At 41.5% G+C, this 15,116-nt stretch overlaps 1 protein-coding gene across 5 annotated transcripts in view; it reads right to left on the bottom strand.

Annotated features, from left to right (window-relative positions):
• The window catches only part of LOC133441769 (caskin-1-like), a 57,685-nt gene that overhangs the window by 5,422 nt on the left and 37,147 nt on the right, over positions 1–15,116 (bottom strand). For 3 of the 5 annotated variants that reach the window (XM_061719399.1, XM_061719425.1, XM_061719433.1), the window contains 7 exons: positions 13,411–13,492; positions 11,341–11,408; positions 8,226–8,333; positions 7,663–7,764; positions 7,381–7,519; positions 5,133–5,887; positions 3,676–4,336 (listed from right to left, as the gene is read on the bottom strand). In XM_061719399.1, the coding sequence (XP_061575383.1) occupies positions 3,676–4,336; positions 5,133–5,887; positions 7,381–7,519; positions 7,663–7,764; positions 8,226–8,333; positions 11,341–11,408; positions 13,411–13,492 (1,915 nt within the window). The remainder of the gene's footprint in view (positions 1–3,675; positions 4,337–5,132; positions 5,888–7,380; positions 7,520–7,662; positions 7,765–8,225; positions 8,334–11,340; positions 11,409–13,410; positions 13,493–15,116) is intronic. The other 2 variants (XM_061719407.1, XM_061719416.1) reach the window with 2 other exon arrangements.

The raw sequence follows: 15,116 nt of genomic DNA, 5'->3' as shown, positions 1-15,116 counted from the left end.
TGCGACTATATCCTGCTTTCCATCCACTCTCCATGGCGCAAAGTTTGCGCCGCAAACCGTAAGACGCGCAACACCTCATTTGAATACTGAGGTTTGCACCTGTTATCAATTGCGCACGCAATCTTAGTTGATCACCCGCAAAACACACAACAACAGCACGCGCAAACTTTTTCAGAGTACACGCAATTTAGTACTCTTTATTTAGGATCTTAGTAAATCGGGCTCTATATGTCAATTATTTTGGGCTACAGTCCTGTGTTGAAGAGGGAAAGACCGGATGGTTCGAAACAAAGGAACCTCCATAATGACTCAAAGCCCCGGCAGGCTTCGTATTTACGGCCCTTCGGTGATAAAGAATAGCACCTCATTGGGCATGGACCCTAAATCGGAGGAGGGGCCACAGTCGATTTATGGCAGCCTAGGCCTAGCTATGAAGAGCAGGCTCCCCCCTTTCTCGCTTTCTTTCTAACCTCCCATCTACCCAGGACCTGTACCGGTCCAGGACCAGGTATCATCTCTGCAGACCCCTCACACCCAGGACAGTCTGTTTGAACTCCTCCCCTCTGGACGGCGCTACAGAGCCCTGTAGCCAAAACCTCCAGACACAAGGACAGTTTCTTCCCCCAAACTGTTGCTCTGATGAACTCTCACAATGAATAGAGTCTCAGAGAAATCAATCACCGTTCAATAACAATAACAATAATAGCAGTAATTATAATAACTATCACATGGTGTAACAATACACCTTCCAACAATAATCATGTCTGCCTCATTCTGCTGCACCTTTATCTTTCTAAAAAAATGGTATATATGTTATTTACAGCCGTCATTACTTATACTGCTGCAGCTTTCAGTTTTTTAATTGTATATATGTTAATAAGTGCTGTTTGCTGTTTACTGTTTGCTATTTTTAAATCTGGGTACAGTGAGCGAAATAACCAGAGTCAAATTCCTTGTCGGGCAATGTTCAAACTTGGCCAATAAAGCTGATTCTGATTCTTCTGATTCTGATTCTTTATTTCTCTTTTCCTCCTCTCTTGTTCCCAAGATCTCTTCTACCTCGGACCTGTCCACAGTCCCAGGGAGTTCTCTGTGAGCTATGAAGAAGGCCACAGCTCCTATTTTAGCATGAAGGGCTACTAGCTATGGGCCGGCCTTCTCCATTATCGTACCTGAAGAAGCGCCTGGTTGCCTTGAAATGGCAGTATAGCATTACGTTATTCCGGCCAGATCCTCCTCCCCTCCCTATCGCAGCCCAGGATTGCTGCTTGTTTTTGTGAGGGTAGTTCACATTAGTATCAAATTATAATATTTAGGATTTATTCATTTTCTTTTACAAATCCAGTGGGATTCTCTCTCCCTGATAAAAGCTGCCTCTCTCTTTAGAAATGAGACAAAAAAATCGCTGCGCTCAACATACATGATGTTTAAGATATTCTTGTGTGAAAGGTATGTGGTGTGAAAATGGATCTGAGAGAACAGAAGCGGTACAGGCCATATGACATGTGGTGTCATCACTTCTGTTTTACACAAGTAGACAGTTGCTAAGAGACATATACACCAAGTCTGACTTCATCCAATTACTTTATGTTTTTTCAGGGTGCTAACTGGCGTCTGCCAGCGGTCCCGTATAGAGTTGCCAAGCAACGTACAGTGGGTTTAAAATTAACTACAATAACTGAAAATACAGCATGTCAAAACAGCCCAGAGTTAAGAAAGAACGTGGAGGAGACTTTAATTTTCTAGCTGCATCTTCAATCCGCATGAGCGGTAGTTAGTTTTGATAAAAGTGCTTGTCACGTTAACGCCAACTACATGCTATGGTTGGCCACAAATATACTACCATATACTTTAATGATATACACGTCAATCTTAATGTATATTTTTAATGTTTGGCTTAAAGTAGCATGGGGCTCCTTTAAGAAATGAGACTCTCTAGCGCCACCCTTCACCACGACGGCCGTCGGGGGTACTGCAGCCAACAGTGAAGCCGGCACGGGAGAACGGGGAGAACGCACATGCAGCGTCATGTGACGTCACATCCGCAGCCCAGCGCGGGAAATTCCGGCCCGGAATTGCAGCGCATTTTGCAGCACACAGCCTGTTCAAGGCAACGGAGAGATACACTAGAGGGCTCATTCTTTTTGGTTTGGAACGCTTCATCTGACATTATTACTAGAAAACTTAAAACGTATACGAATTTTTTTCATAAATCCTGCCTCAATCCTGCCTCATGCTCCTTTAACAATCTCTGCTTTTGGTTAAATAGGTGTGGCTAAAAAATGATAGGATATCAGTTAATTGCTAAAATTGAATATTTTTGTCATTAGCTGTTAATCTTCCTTTGATTTACTTTATTCAGTCAAATTCAAATTCAAAAATACTTTATTAATCCCTGAAGGGTAAATAATAAAATGAATCGATTCATCATTTAGTAACAAGAATATAACATATTACCATCATGTTATTTTGTGCATGTGCTTATTTGAATTTAAAACTGTAATTTGAAGTAATTTAAAATTGTTTCTTTAAAGCATTTAATAACATCATGCCTCCGCTGCAGCAAAGGATTTTTGAATTCAACATATTCAAGGGAAACAGTCAATGAAATATCTGTTTGTACAAATAGAAATTTAAAGTAGAATCTTAAATATTAATGTGTCTTTGCTACTTTTCTGACATGTAATAAAAATGTTGTTGGAGGCTGAAGCGCTGATGAGTTATCCCACTCCCTAAAACCGGTGAGAGTCCACCAGCAGACTGGTGATCTGGAAGAGCTGAATGCAGCATGTTGATGCACTGGCTTCCTGTTCACTACAGGATTGATTTTAAGATTCTGCTGCTTGTTTTTAAATCACTGAATGGCTTGGCTCCCCAATATCTTACTGAACTTCTCCACTCTCACACACCAGCCAGAGCACTGAGGTCGTCAAGTCAGTTACTTTTAGACGTCCCCAAATCTAGGCTCAAAACTAGAGGTGACCGAGCTTTTGCGGTGGCCGGCCCTAAGCTGTGGAATAGTTTGCCACTAAATGTTAGATCTGCCCAGACCCTAGTGGTTTTTAAGTCTTCTTTGAAAACGTATTTATTTTCTTTGGCTTTTAGTGTGTGACAACTTAGTTCCCCACATCTGTGTGAACTGATTGTGCACTTTATGTGTCTGTTCTTTGTCGGCTATTTTCTATTATCTATTTTTTATTACTATTTTATTGATAATTTTAGTATGTTAGTGATTTTGTTGTTTCTACACTGTGTACTGTGTTTTTCTTTTGGTATTGTTTTATTTTCTTCTATGCTGTACAGCACTTTGGTCGACCTCGGTCGTTTTTAAATGTGCTTTATAAATAAAATTGACATTGACATTGACATTAATACTGGTAAAACTCTACAATGAGAGAAATACTCCTGCGTGGCACAACAGGATGTTCTGTGTAAGATGTGTTCTCACAATAGCAAACACTTAACAGCGTAGTCTAGATACAATACACGGGAAGTACAACATGAAGCAAAAAGCGCAGCGGTGGAAATAATGCTTTGTTTATGGTACATCCAATGGCTGGTCTGTGGATATTGAAGTTCTCCCGTCACATGTCTGGAAAACTTACTAAAGGCAAACACTTGTGACACAACAGTAAAGTGTATGTGTGTAGTAAAGTGTGTGTGTGTATGTCTCACCGGGGCTCTGTGGCTTCTCCACAGTGTTATCGGGCCCGGGTATGGGGACCCTGCGAGTCGGGGTAGGAGGGTCAGCCTGCGTCGTCCTCAGAGTGGCTGTGGATGGTTTGGGTGAGACTGGTGGTTTCAAAGACTTCCTGGCCTCCATCCATTCACAGCTTTCCCTGGTGGCCTCTGTCCTCTCGGAGACCTCGGACACCGGCCTCCGCCTCAGCACTACGCCATTGTTCTGCTGCGCCTCGCCATCGGCTTTCCGGCTACTATTGGTAGAATTGGACAGATTATTGCTTTCGTTGACCCGTTCCACTTGCCCGGATGCGCGTTGTCTTCTCCGCATGGTTTCTGAGCCGGTTGTCATGGTAACAACAGTGGTGGACGCGGGCGCGGGCGCTTCAGAGTCTGTCACCGGAGGACGCGGCTTCTTCCGGAGGGTCGCTGTGCCGTCTGCGCTCTCGCACGAGGAGGTGACCACGATGGAGCGGGGTCGGGGCTCTGGACGTTGCTGAACCGGTTGTCGAGGTAACTGTTCAGTATGTTCGCCAGGTAGGCCTTCCAGTCCACTGATGGTCCTGCGCCGAGTCAGAACATCATCCTCCTCTGCACCGAGACCTCCGGCACCTGCCTGGCGACGAAGTTGCGGTGGACTAGCCTGGGGATCACACTGACATTACAAAGTTTTTTTTTTGCTTAAGTATGAAAATTTAAAATCCACTTCTCACATTTACCAGAGGTGTCAAAAGTATTCACATTCATTACTCAGGTAGAAGTATAGATACTAGAGTTTAAAAATACTCCTGTAGAAGTTGAAGTATCAACTCAAGTTTTTACTCAAGTAAAAGTATAAAAGTACTGGTTTCAAAACTACTTAAAGTATAAAAGTAAAAGTAATGTAAGGGGAAAAAAGCCATTAAGGACAAAAGGCTTTGAAAATGAATGCATCTTAGTATAATGCAAATATATTAAAGAACCATATATGTGTAATATTGAGCATTAACATGTGTTTCAGAGAGCAGAAGATATGATGACTAGTTGCCTATAAGTATTGTAATGGTGCAAAAAGTCAAACTTCAGAGGCAAGTTATCATTTATCCTAACCTTTATTGGAATGTACATCCAAGTTTAGTTGCAGGAATCTGAGGGAACGGATGTAAGAACAAAACTGGACAAGAACATCTGTGCCACAACCACAACCAAATTCACTCTATCCGGATGGAGCAATTTAACTGGATAGTTTTTTTTTTAAAGGCCGAAATGAAATAGAGTAACAAGGCTGTTTTTCAAAATGTAAGGAGTAAAAAGTACAGATAATTGCGTGAAAATGTAAGGAGTAAAAGTAAAAAGTCGTCTGAAAAAGAATAACTCCAGTGAAGTATAGATAACCAAAATTTCTACTTAAGTAAGGTAACAAAGTATTTGTACTTCGTTACTTGACACCTCTGACATTTACACAGACTCACCTGTAGGTAAGTAGTGCCGCTCCCAGGATTCCTCTGCACGATAGATGTTTCCAGCATAGCCGCAAGGCTGCGAACGCTGCCAGAAGCGCCCTCTGATCTCTCCAGGCCCGTGGAGTCCTGAGATTTCAAAGCTGCTCCCAGCGTCCCGCAGTCGCTGGCTCTCCGCTCTCGATAAGTAGGGAGCCCTAACAGCCCGGCCACCTGTCCCTCTCCCTCCCCATCACCCCCGGTAATGGAAGAGCAGGACCGCTTAGGTGGCGTTGGGGGCCGACCTTTCCGACGGGGTCGGAGAGTGACAGAAGAATGGCTGCGGTTGACCGTGACATCATTAGGGGCGGGAGTGTGTGTGGAACTGCTGCGGCACACGGTGGCGTATCTAGAGTCTGACTCAGAGCCAATGAGACTGTGAGTCCTTTGCCGCTCTTCCTCCTCGCAGGGCAGCCGCAGCGTTGGCACTGAAGATATCTGGGTGGAGGGTCTGGGCCGGGCCCGGGGCGAGGCCTGGTGCGTGCGGCCGTGTGGAGGGGTTTGTGGTGGGGTCTGGGTGGGGGTGTGGGGTGGGGTCTGGTAATATAGGGGACCTGGGCGAGGTTTGGCCAGAGGGCTGGGAGCGCCGTCCCTCTGCCTCTTCTCCTCCCTGCTGCCGCCGGGGCTGGACGGAGGTGAGGGGAGGCTTTGAGGAGCCTCGGAGCTGCTTTCTCTTGTCTTTAGTTCCTTCAGTCTTTTTACTCCCAGCATCAGTTTCTTCTGATGTCCTGTGAAGAAGGAGCACATATTACAGAGATATTACACGGTAGAAAGAGAACGAGGAACTATTTAGACTTTAGTAACTATAGTAAAAGAACATCTGCAAAATCCCTGCATTTATTTCCAGTGGGTGACAGTAACGGAGTAAATTTACTTGAGTACTGTACTTAAATACATATCCAGAGGATTTGTACTTTACTTGAGTATTAGATTTCTTTGGTACTTATTACTCTTACTTGAATACATTTCCAAGACAAATATTTTTACTTTTACTCGAGTAAATTTCTAGGAAGGCTGAAAAGTACTCATTACTTTCAGGTCTGCTCTTTTTTCTTCTTCCCTATTATCCTATTGGACACAAGCTGTTTTTGTCAAAGGAGGAGACCTATCACAGTGCACGCTCTCCACTGGGATGTACGTAAAGCGGAAATACGTCAAGCCTCCTCAAAACGATACCGCCAAAGTAGCCTGCGTTTGTTAAGACAGAGCCGCAACAAGTCAAGACAGAGCCGCAACAATGGCTACGCCTGCATCAGGAGAAGAAACACAATCCGCTGAGTGTCTGAGTCTGATAATGAGCCGGACTCGGAGCAGGGACTTTCACAAAATCCTTGGCCGTATCTTAACTCAATGTTTGAGTTCGACCGAGTAAAAAACGAGGGCACAGACAAACCACAGACATTTACAACTTAAACTTTATAACTTAAATTAATTTAGAAAAAATATAGTAATTTACTGATGTGGAAAATAAGAAATTTACTCTTACTCTTACTCTTACTTTTACTTAAAGTAAATTTAAAAGCATTTACTTTTGGATACTTAAGTACCTTTAAAAGCAAGTACTTTTCTACTCGTACTCGAGTAATATTTTGACTGAGCTACTTTTACTTGTAACGGAGTAAATTTTGACCAGTAGTATTTGTACTCTTAATCAAGTACTGGGGTCGAGTACTCTGTCAACCTCTGTTTATTTCCCGAATAATTTTAAAATAACCATAAAATTTATTTTCTATTTCCCAAAACATTGGAAATCTCTGATGGTGAACCCATCCAGACCTGCAGGATCAATCTTTTTTACTCTTCAGAAACTGAAAAAACCTGAAATAACATTGATTTGAGGGAATAAAACCCCAGCTTTATTTGTAAATTGTTGACTTTGCCTTCATCGTGACAAAAAAATTTTTTTTTGTGCGCCTTGAAAAATGCTCATGTGACATGTTGGTCCTTCCAGGTCTGTAAGTTAAAAGAAAACTTATTTTCCATCAGGTTATAATAAGTTAAGTAATTTGAGCTTACTGACATTTCTGGTAATTTTCAAACATGATACATACAGTACCATAAAGTACTTCCTGGTACTTTATTTTTATGTCATTGACATTTTAATTCTTTTGTAGGCCCGGTGTTCTATTCAGATTGAGATACATTTTTCAGTCTTGTTTTATTGTTATTTCCCATCTTAAAGATGCAGCCGTATGACAGTATAGTATCCCTGAATCCTTACCAAGCTTCGTGATGCCAATCTCTTGAAGATCTTCAAGGCTGATGTCCGAGACAAAGTCAATGTTTTCATATCCATTCTGCACAAGAACCTGGTAGTACTGACTGAGTCCCAGGTGAGACAACCAGTCTCCCAGGTTGGCCTAGGATACAAACAGGGACGTACAAAGCTGTGAATCTGAAAAGCTAGTTTCCTAACCAGGTGAAAGGCTTGTATACATGCAGCTGTCAAAGCTCAATATCACCCTCTTGGTTTTATTTTGAAAAGTCCACAGGAGAGCCTTACGGGCTTGTGGTCTGGCAGCCAGTCTGTGGAGGGCAGTTTGCTGATCTCTGATGTCAACTTCTTTCGATGTCCGGGCTTCATGACCCCGATTGCCGTCAGGTCCTTAAACATGCAGCACACTTAGTCAGATGGGGAATTCGCCGCTACCACTAATGGTGTTTTTCCTTCAGATGTACACAATTTGATGCCGATTTGACATTCATACATGAATATGCTGCATATGACATGACTTTAAGAATATTATCTATGATGAGTGTCTCCTGCCCCTTAGGTGATCTATGTCGTATTAATGTGCCTACACACACATGCTTACACATGCTTACACAAAACCACAACGAAGAGCAGACACAGTGTTTACAGCACACAGTGGAGTACGTGGTAGTGTGTGAATACGGGTACGTGAATGAAGCAGACAGATTATGAGTAGTGGGGGGGAGGGGTCAGGTGACGGAGACAGGAAGGTGATGATGACATCATCAGATCAGTGGGGAGCTGAGCTGTTCTGTGCAGAGCACTGACAGACGAGGGGTGGGGCGTGAGGGGGTCAGGGTTCGTGACCTTACCTCAGGGGTCATGCAGCTAATGGTGTCTAGATCATATCCGGCGGTGAGGAAGTGGGTGGTGTAGAACTGCAGCTGAAACTCACCCAACCACGTCACTACTGCCTGCTTCTAGAACACAGAACACAGAACACTGCTGTCTGCTTCTACATCACAGGACACGGATGTTTGGTTTCTAGAACGCAGAACACTACTGTCTGCTTCTAGAACATAGAAAACAACACCAACACGTGGTTCTAGAACACAGAAATATGACTGTCTGCTTCTAGAACACAGAACACAACACTGATATGTGGTTCTAGATCACAGAACGCTGCTGTATGGTTCTGAAAGAACCCGCAGCCTTTCCCAGCAGGAAGCACAATCTCATTGGAACGAGACACAACAGGCTGCAGGGCAGAAGACGGCTCTAGAAGGCAAACATAGAAGCGTCGGAGATGATTCCATCATATTACTGTAATGTCAGGAGCACTCGGCAGCCTAGGCAACCTACTACAGTTGTAGTTTCCACACCAAACTCAAGTCAGGTGTTCAAGTCTGAGTCAAGTCCAAATCATTGAAGAAAAATCCAAGGCGAGTCCAATCGGAAGGACGGAGTAGTCAGCTTTTAAAACCCATGGGCACTAGGGTTGCCACCTTTCAGAAATAGAAATAAGGGACGCCCTGATTTCAGCAGCGCAGGAGCCAAAAAAAAGCCCCAAAACTTCTAAACTGAATAAAAATGTGTTTATTTTATATGAAAAAACCGAATGCTTTGATTTAAAGTTTAAAGTGCTTTAATAGCATTGAACTTGCATGACTGTACAGACAACCATACTAGCAACTGAAATATCCTCCTATGCTACGTATGTCCATATCAGCCCAGATGTATAATATAGCCTACAGGTGAAGAATATGGTGTAAAAGTTAATTTATTTCAATAATTCAACTAGAATATGGTGTAAAAGTTAATTTATTTCAATAATTCAACTAGAATATGGTGTAAAAGTTAATTTATTTCAATAATTCAACTAGAATATGGTGTAAAAGTTAACTTATTTCAATAATTCAACAAGAATATGGTGTAAAAGTTAACTTATTTCAATAATTCAACTAGAATACGGTGTAAAAGTTAATTTATTTCAATAATTCAACTAGAATATGGTGTAAAAGTTAATTTATTTCAATAATTCAACTAGAATATAGTGTAAAAGTTAATGAAAATACGGTACAAATCGTGTCCCATATTAGTTCAATACGGGACGCAACATTTTTTTCTCAAATAAAGGACAATTCCGTATTTTACGGGACGGGTGGCAACCCTAATGGGCACAGTCTTACAAGCACGTTTTAAGCATCTCCAAACATACATGTTCTTGTTACACAGAATAGCATTTTTCTGTCTACAGGGATTTACAGTGAAATCAATAAAATTTACATCAACTTGGAAATAAACAGTTTAACTGAAAAGCCAACTGCCCCACTTTGATGAACAGGCTACCGCTACAGTTGCAGCTCTGCATGCGAGTGGCAGGCTAGCAGCCTATAAACCAAGACAAGACAAGTGAGTTTTTAATTTCGTTGTTATATAACAATGACAATAAAGATCTAATCTAATCCAACTCTCTTCCTTTGGTGAGTAAGCCCCGTCTCTACACCATGTTCTGGGAACATCTACAGAGACGACATGAACCGACCACGTGGGATTTTACATCATGCACACAATTAATACTCAATTGGATGTAATTATGTTGCCAAATCATTATGGCACAAATAACATAAAGTAAAATAATATGAACTAAAATCTGCTGACTGGCTTCGGATTTATGAGCCTGAATTCAGTTAACACACACGTTTGAGTCCAAGTCCAAGTTATGACTGTTCAAGTCTGAGTCGAGTCACAGGCCTTAAAATTAGGGCTAGAATCAGACTCGAGCCCGAGTCCTGGATTCAAGTAATATGAGTCCGTACGGGGAAACAGAACATAAAATACAGACATAACCTTGCAATACTTGTTACATTTTATGAAGCACTCTACACGTGTACTGTACTCAAAAATACAACTGTTCCTAACATCATACAACTGCAATATGCGTTAAAATCCCCCCAGGTCCTCCTGGAATAATACTGTCATTAAAGTGATATGAAAAAAAGTATTGTTGAAAATGAAACACATCCATTATGATCAGCCAGCTGTATTTTGAGATCTTGTATCTCCTTCCAGGAGAAACAAGATGCAACTTGCAAAGGAAGAAAATTATAAGGAAGCACTACCATTGAAAAACATGAGGATCAATGCGACTTTCTCAGATATGGGAAGGGTGAGTTTACATGGTATTAACTTTGGCTGAGGTGCTCGTCAGGAGTACATTTTTTTTCCCCTGTCCTTCCAAGGAAGTGAATGTTGTGAAGTGAACAATATGATGAAGCACATTTTACACAAAAGCATTTAGGGAGTGAGCTGATCCAACCTTTAAAGGCCAACTTCTTTTGGCGCTGTTGTTAAATATTTGGGCTGTTTCACAGATATTTCTATCAAGTGTTTTATTTGTAAAAATGAGGAAAGTAAAGACAGAGCGAGAACGCTGCTGACACAAAAGGCCATAAATCCCCCTCATTATGCATGCTAATGCATATCATTAATGGTAAATGTGTGAGTATTTTTGTTATTCAAACCACTTGCAGGCACACATTAATTTATGAATGACTTTGGTGTCAAAAAACTCCTGAATGTGATTAACCTGTGGAGACACACTACAACAATACTGCTTTTATTTCGTTGACTGAATGCGACTATTATACAGCACCCAATGAAAGTTTGGATCAGGAACGAGGTGAATCTAACCCTCGGTTTCACTGTTCTGTGCATGTGAGTGCCTCATTCAGGTGTCAGGGCAGGGGGTGACTGGAGGCACAGAAGGCAAGACAGACTCTGACTCTTTAATGTGTCTGTTCCTCTGCCTGCCTCCATGGTGACATACTCACATGCACATCCTCTGGGTGTCATCTGTTCAACACACCAGACAACTCCCTGTACCGACTGAGCTCCATCTTTGCAAGACACCCTTCTCCCATTTCAGAGCTATAGTTGTGAGGAAACAGTGACATAAAAAAAGCGATCCGTCTTCTAAAAACTCACTTTCCCGTCATCTTCTTCTGCTTTCCGCTCAAAGGAGCGCTGGTCATGAACCGTGCAGCTGGACGGGCCTTGAGGTTGAAGAGAATAGGAGATTTGGGGAAAAAAGGAATGAACGATTTAGTCATATTACTGTTCTTTTATTCCTTACAGATCACACCTACATATGCTACAACTAACATTATATCTTTGGTGTATATCTCTATTCAAAATAAATGTCTACAAGTGAGCATTATCTCTATCCGTCGTTGGCTGCTATTTACATCTGTCAAGATGGTATTTTTTCTTTGTCTTTTTCCACATAAATAGTTGACAGTCATTTGGCACCTTTTGAGATTCACCTGTTCACACGTTACACCCACACCCCACCAGTGATTAATGTTCCACCGGGAGTGTCTTGTGGTTCTGTGTCTCGGCCAAGGAGAGTTGGCTTTACACATTTTCTACAGATTTCTTAACTGATTGTAACAAACAACAATTATATATGTATATGTATATATATATATATATACATGTATATGTATTCTTGTTCTAAGGTGCCGATGTTCAGCCCACTTCTCTTACTGTGTTTTTCCGTGTCTTTATTTAGATGTTACAGTGAAGCGTTTAGATCCCTGTAGCCTCTCCTCATTTATGGCGGTCCTGACTGCTCACGCTAATACAGTTTGGCATATTACTGTGCAAGCAAATCTTTGTGGCTGCAGCTCAAACCTAAAATTCTCAGAATCCCCAAAAGGACTTATCCAAAGACAATCTGAATCTGTTTGTTTAAAGAAACGTGTTAGAGCTGCTTTCATTAATAAGGTAATTCTTAAAAGTGTTCTAATCCAAAGACTGACAGGAGCAACGCTGTAGGTGGCTAATATGAACAGACATTTAGTCTCTAGAGGGGAAGGCTGACTAAAAGTGAGATGAAGTAATGAAAAGAAAAAAGATTCAAATGAGCCCAGAGGGAGTTGCTGTACTTGTGAAATCTGCTTTGATAATGTTTCATTTTCATCACTTCAGTACAAAGAGAATAGATCACACAACATCTTACCTTCAAGTGATGACAAGGTGAAGACAAACACTGTTTAAACACTGTTGCAAAAGCAAGTTTCCCTTCAACAGACATTTTTCTGTGCTACAGAGCATGTATTTGGAAGACTCAAGTCATTACCAATCAAACTTAACACAGCCTTTTCACGTTATTAGGGTCATCCTTGCTCTAATGATGTCAGGAATCTGTTACATCAGAGGGCCATCTTTCCCCATCTTACCTCCACGCAACTCACATGTAGCATTTTGATTACTTTACATTGACTGGTTAAGTCATCACACTTCTATTTAATCAAGTTAAACTGGGTCTTTCTCTCACACCAGCTCCAGTCATCGTTTTCCACTGGATTCTGTGCTTGGACCAATACTTTTCACTTTGTACGTGCTTCCAACAGATAATATTAGACAGCATTGCACACATTTCCATAGTTGGGCAGATGAGAATATAAAATTCAAGATTTTTGAAAGAATTTCAAAAACACAAGTTGGAGGTAATAAACCTTCTTGACTAGGAAATATTACCTTGGTTTTTGCCATTTTTTTCACATTTGCTATCAAATTAAACATCAATGAGCACATTTAAGTCTAATACGGGAAACTACATTTTACAAAAGTAACTTACAGATACAGTATCAGTAAAATTTTACTCTTGTAACTCACATTAGCCTCTAGATTAAAAGCACAGAGGAATAGTGATGATACTCAATGTTTATTGATGTATGTGATAGAGTTATTATAATACGTATTTGAATACATTAACCACTATTTCTGGTTTGGCGTTTTACCAGCCTGGGCCTGTGCAAGGCATGACTCACAACAACAGAGCATTCACAAAGAGGGATCAGTAACAATAGTCTTGGCTGAACGACAGACAAGGGAAATGTAAACATGAGTTGAGGATGTTGCTCAGTTGCTGTATCCCCACGTATTTGACCAACGCATGCCATTAAGACCTCAGAAAATTGCACAACGTTGTGAAAAAAGAGCATAACAGATCTTGGTCATTAGTGTCTTTGTGTTACAGGACGTGCTTACTTGCTGACTGCTCAACAGACTGCGACTGCTCCAAGAGATGCTCCTTAGCTTTTGCCGACTGAGAGAGCACAGTGGCCAGGAGCTAAAACACAAAAACACACACAGAAGGAACATTTACTCATGCAGAGTCATTCAAATCAAAAAGGGAGCTTTGTGACTCAAGAGTCTGCCTTCAAACCCCTTAAAATGTCCTGGCTCAGCAGAAACACTAGAATAAATATGTTTTATAAAAATGGACATGAGAAAACAGTCTCCTTTGAAGCACATTAACCTTTCATGACAATACTATCTATTATGTGCACAGATTTACAATGAGCTGAAGACTGGGGACAAGATGTGCAGGGTGCAAGATATAAATAATAAAAGGCAAGTCTGTCACTGATGAAAACAAAACTGCATATATGTCACTATTCTGACAGTCGACTGCATGGGGTATTGATCACCTCCTTACAATTTTCATCACAGGTTTGTATGACACATTTAGCTATGACTTTGAAAGGGACCCTGATTTATAAGCCTTAATTATTAGGGCCCGAGCACTGACAGTGCGAAGACCCTATTGTATCTGTAGGAATTCTTTTTTTTTTTTCTCATTTTTTTCCGATGAAATGATGGCCTTTTTGCCCCCCTAAACATGCCCCAAAAGTCACCAAATTTTGCACGCAAGCCAGGCCTGGCAAAAAATTTGATATTTCATGGTTTGCATTAATGGGCGTGGCCTAATGGCTCAACAGCGCCCCCTAGAAAACTTCGTGCCTCAAGCCCCATAATATGGTTTGACACACCTGTATCATGTTGCAACTTAAAGAAAAGTCTCTTGGCGCCATAGCCGAAACCGAACAGGAAGTTAGCCATTTTTAATTAATCGTGTAATTTTGGCGCAATTTATGCTATTTCTTCGCCCGAAACGTGCACCCAGGTGTGTTATACATCAAAATGTGTGTCTCGATCCTGCAACGATGGGCATTACTTTTCTCAGTCAAAAGCGTTACCGTGGCGACGATAGACGCCAAAAAGCCCCCCCCCCCCTTCATCTGGTTGGTCCATATTTGACAGTTCCTACTTTCTGCCATAACATTTGAATGGTTTGACATAAAGAGTGGTGGGTGGTGTCATCGGACTCGGTTTTGAGTCCTTGAACATAATTGGTGCAAATTAGCCCCGCCCCTTCTTCTGATTGGTCGATATTTGATAGTTCCTATTTTCTGCCATAACTTTTGAATGGTTTGACATAAAGAGTCATGGGTGGTGTCATCGGACATGGTTTTGAGTCTTTGACCTTTATTGGTAAAAATTGCATGCGCAAGGGCCCGTTCATCTCTGCTTGCAGCTTTAATTTATTATCATAATTACTCTCACTCAATAAAAATGTTGTTGAAAATACATAAAACACTGAAATTAAACAAACTTAAAGGGGACCTATTATGAAAAACAAGTTTTTTCTTGCTTTAACATATATAAAGTGGTCTCCCCTCAGCCTGCCAACTCAGAGAAGGAGGAAAGCAACCAAATTCTGCAGTGTCTATGCAGTCGCCCGGATGAGCCATCCAGTGTGATGTGACTTCTACAAGCCGTTCAGATTCTGCTCACTTTCGTTACGTAACCAAAATGCAAACCATGCCCACAACTATAAAACCGTGTAACTGCATGCGAGCGTCCGACTATCGCGTAGCACTGCGTGACATCGGACGCTCTCTGTCCATCTC

The sequence above is a fragment of the Cololabis saira genome, chromosome 1 (assembly GCF_033807715.1).
Source record: "Cololabis saira isolate AMF1-May2022 chromosome 1, fColSai1.1, whole genome shotgun sequence".
Classification (NCBI taxonomy): domain Eukaryota; kingdom Metazoa; phylum Chordata; class Actinopteri; order Beloniformes; family Belonidae; genus Cololabis; species Cololabis saira.
The sequence above is the reverse complement of the archived record's forward strand: the minus strand, read 5'-3'. Positions and strand labels throughout refer to the sequence as shown.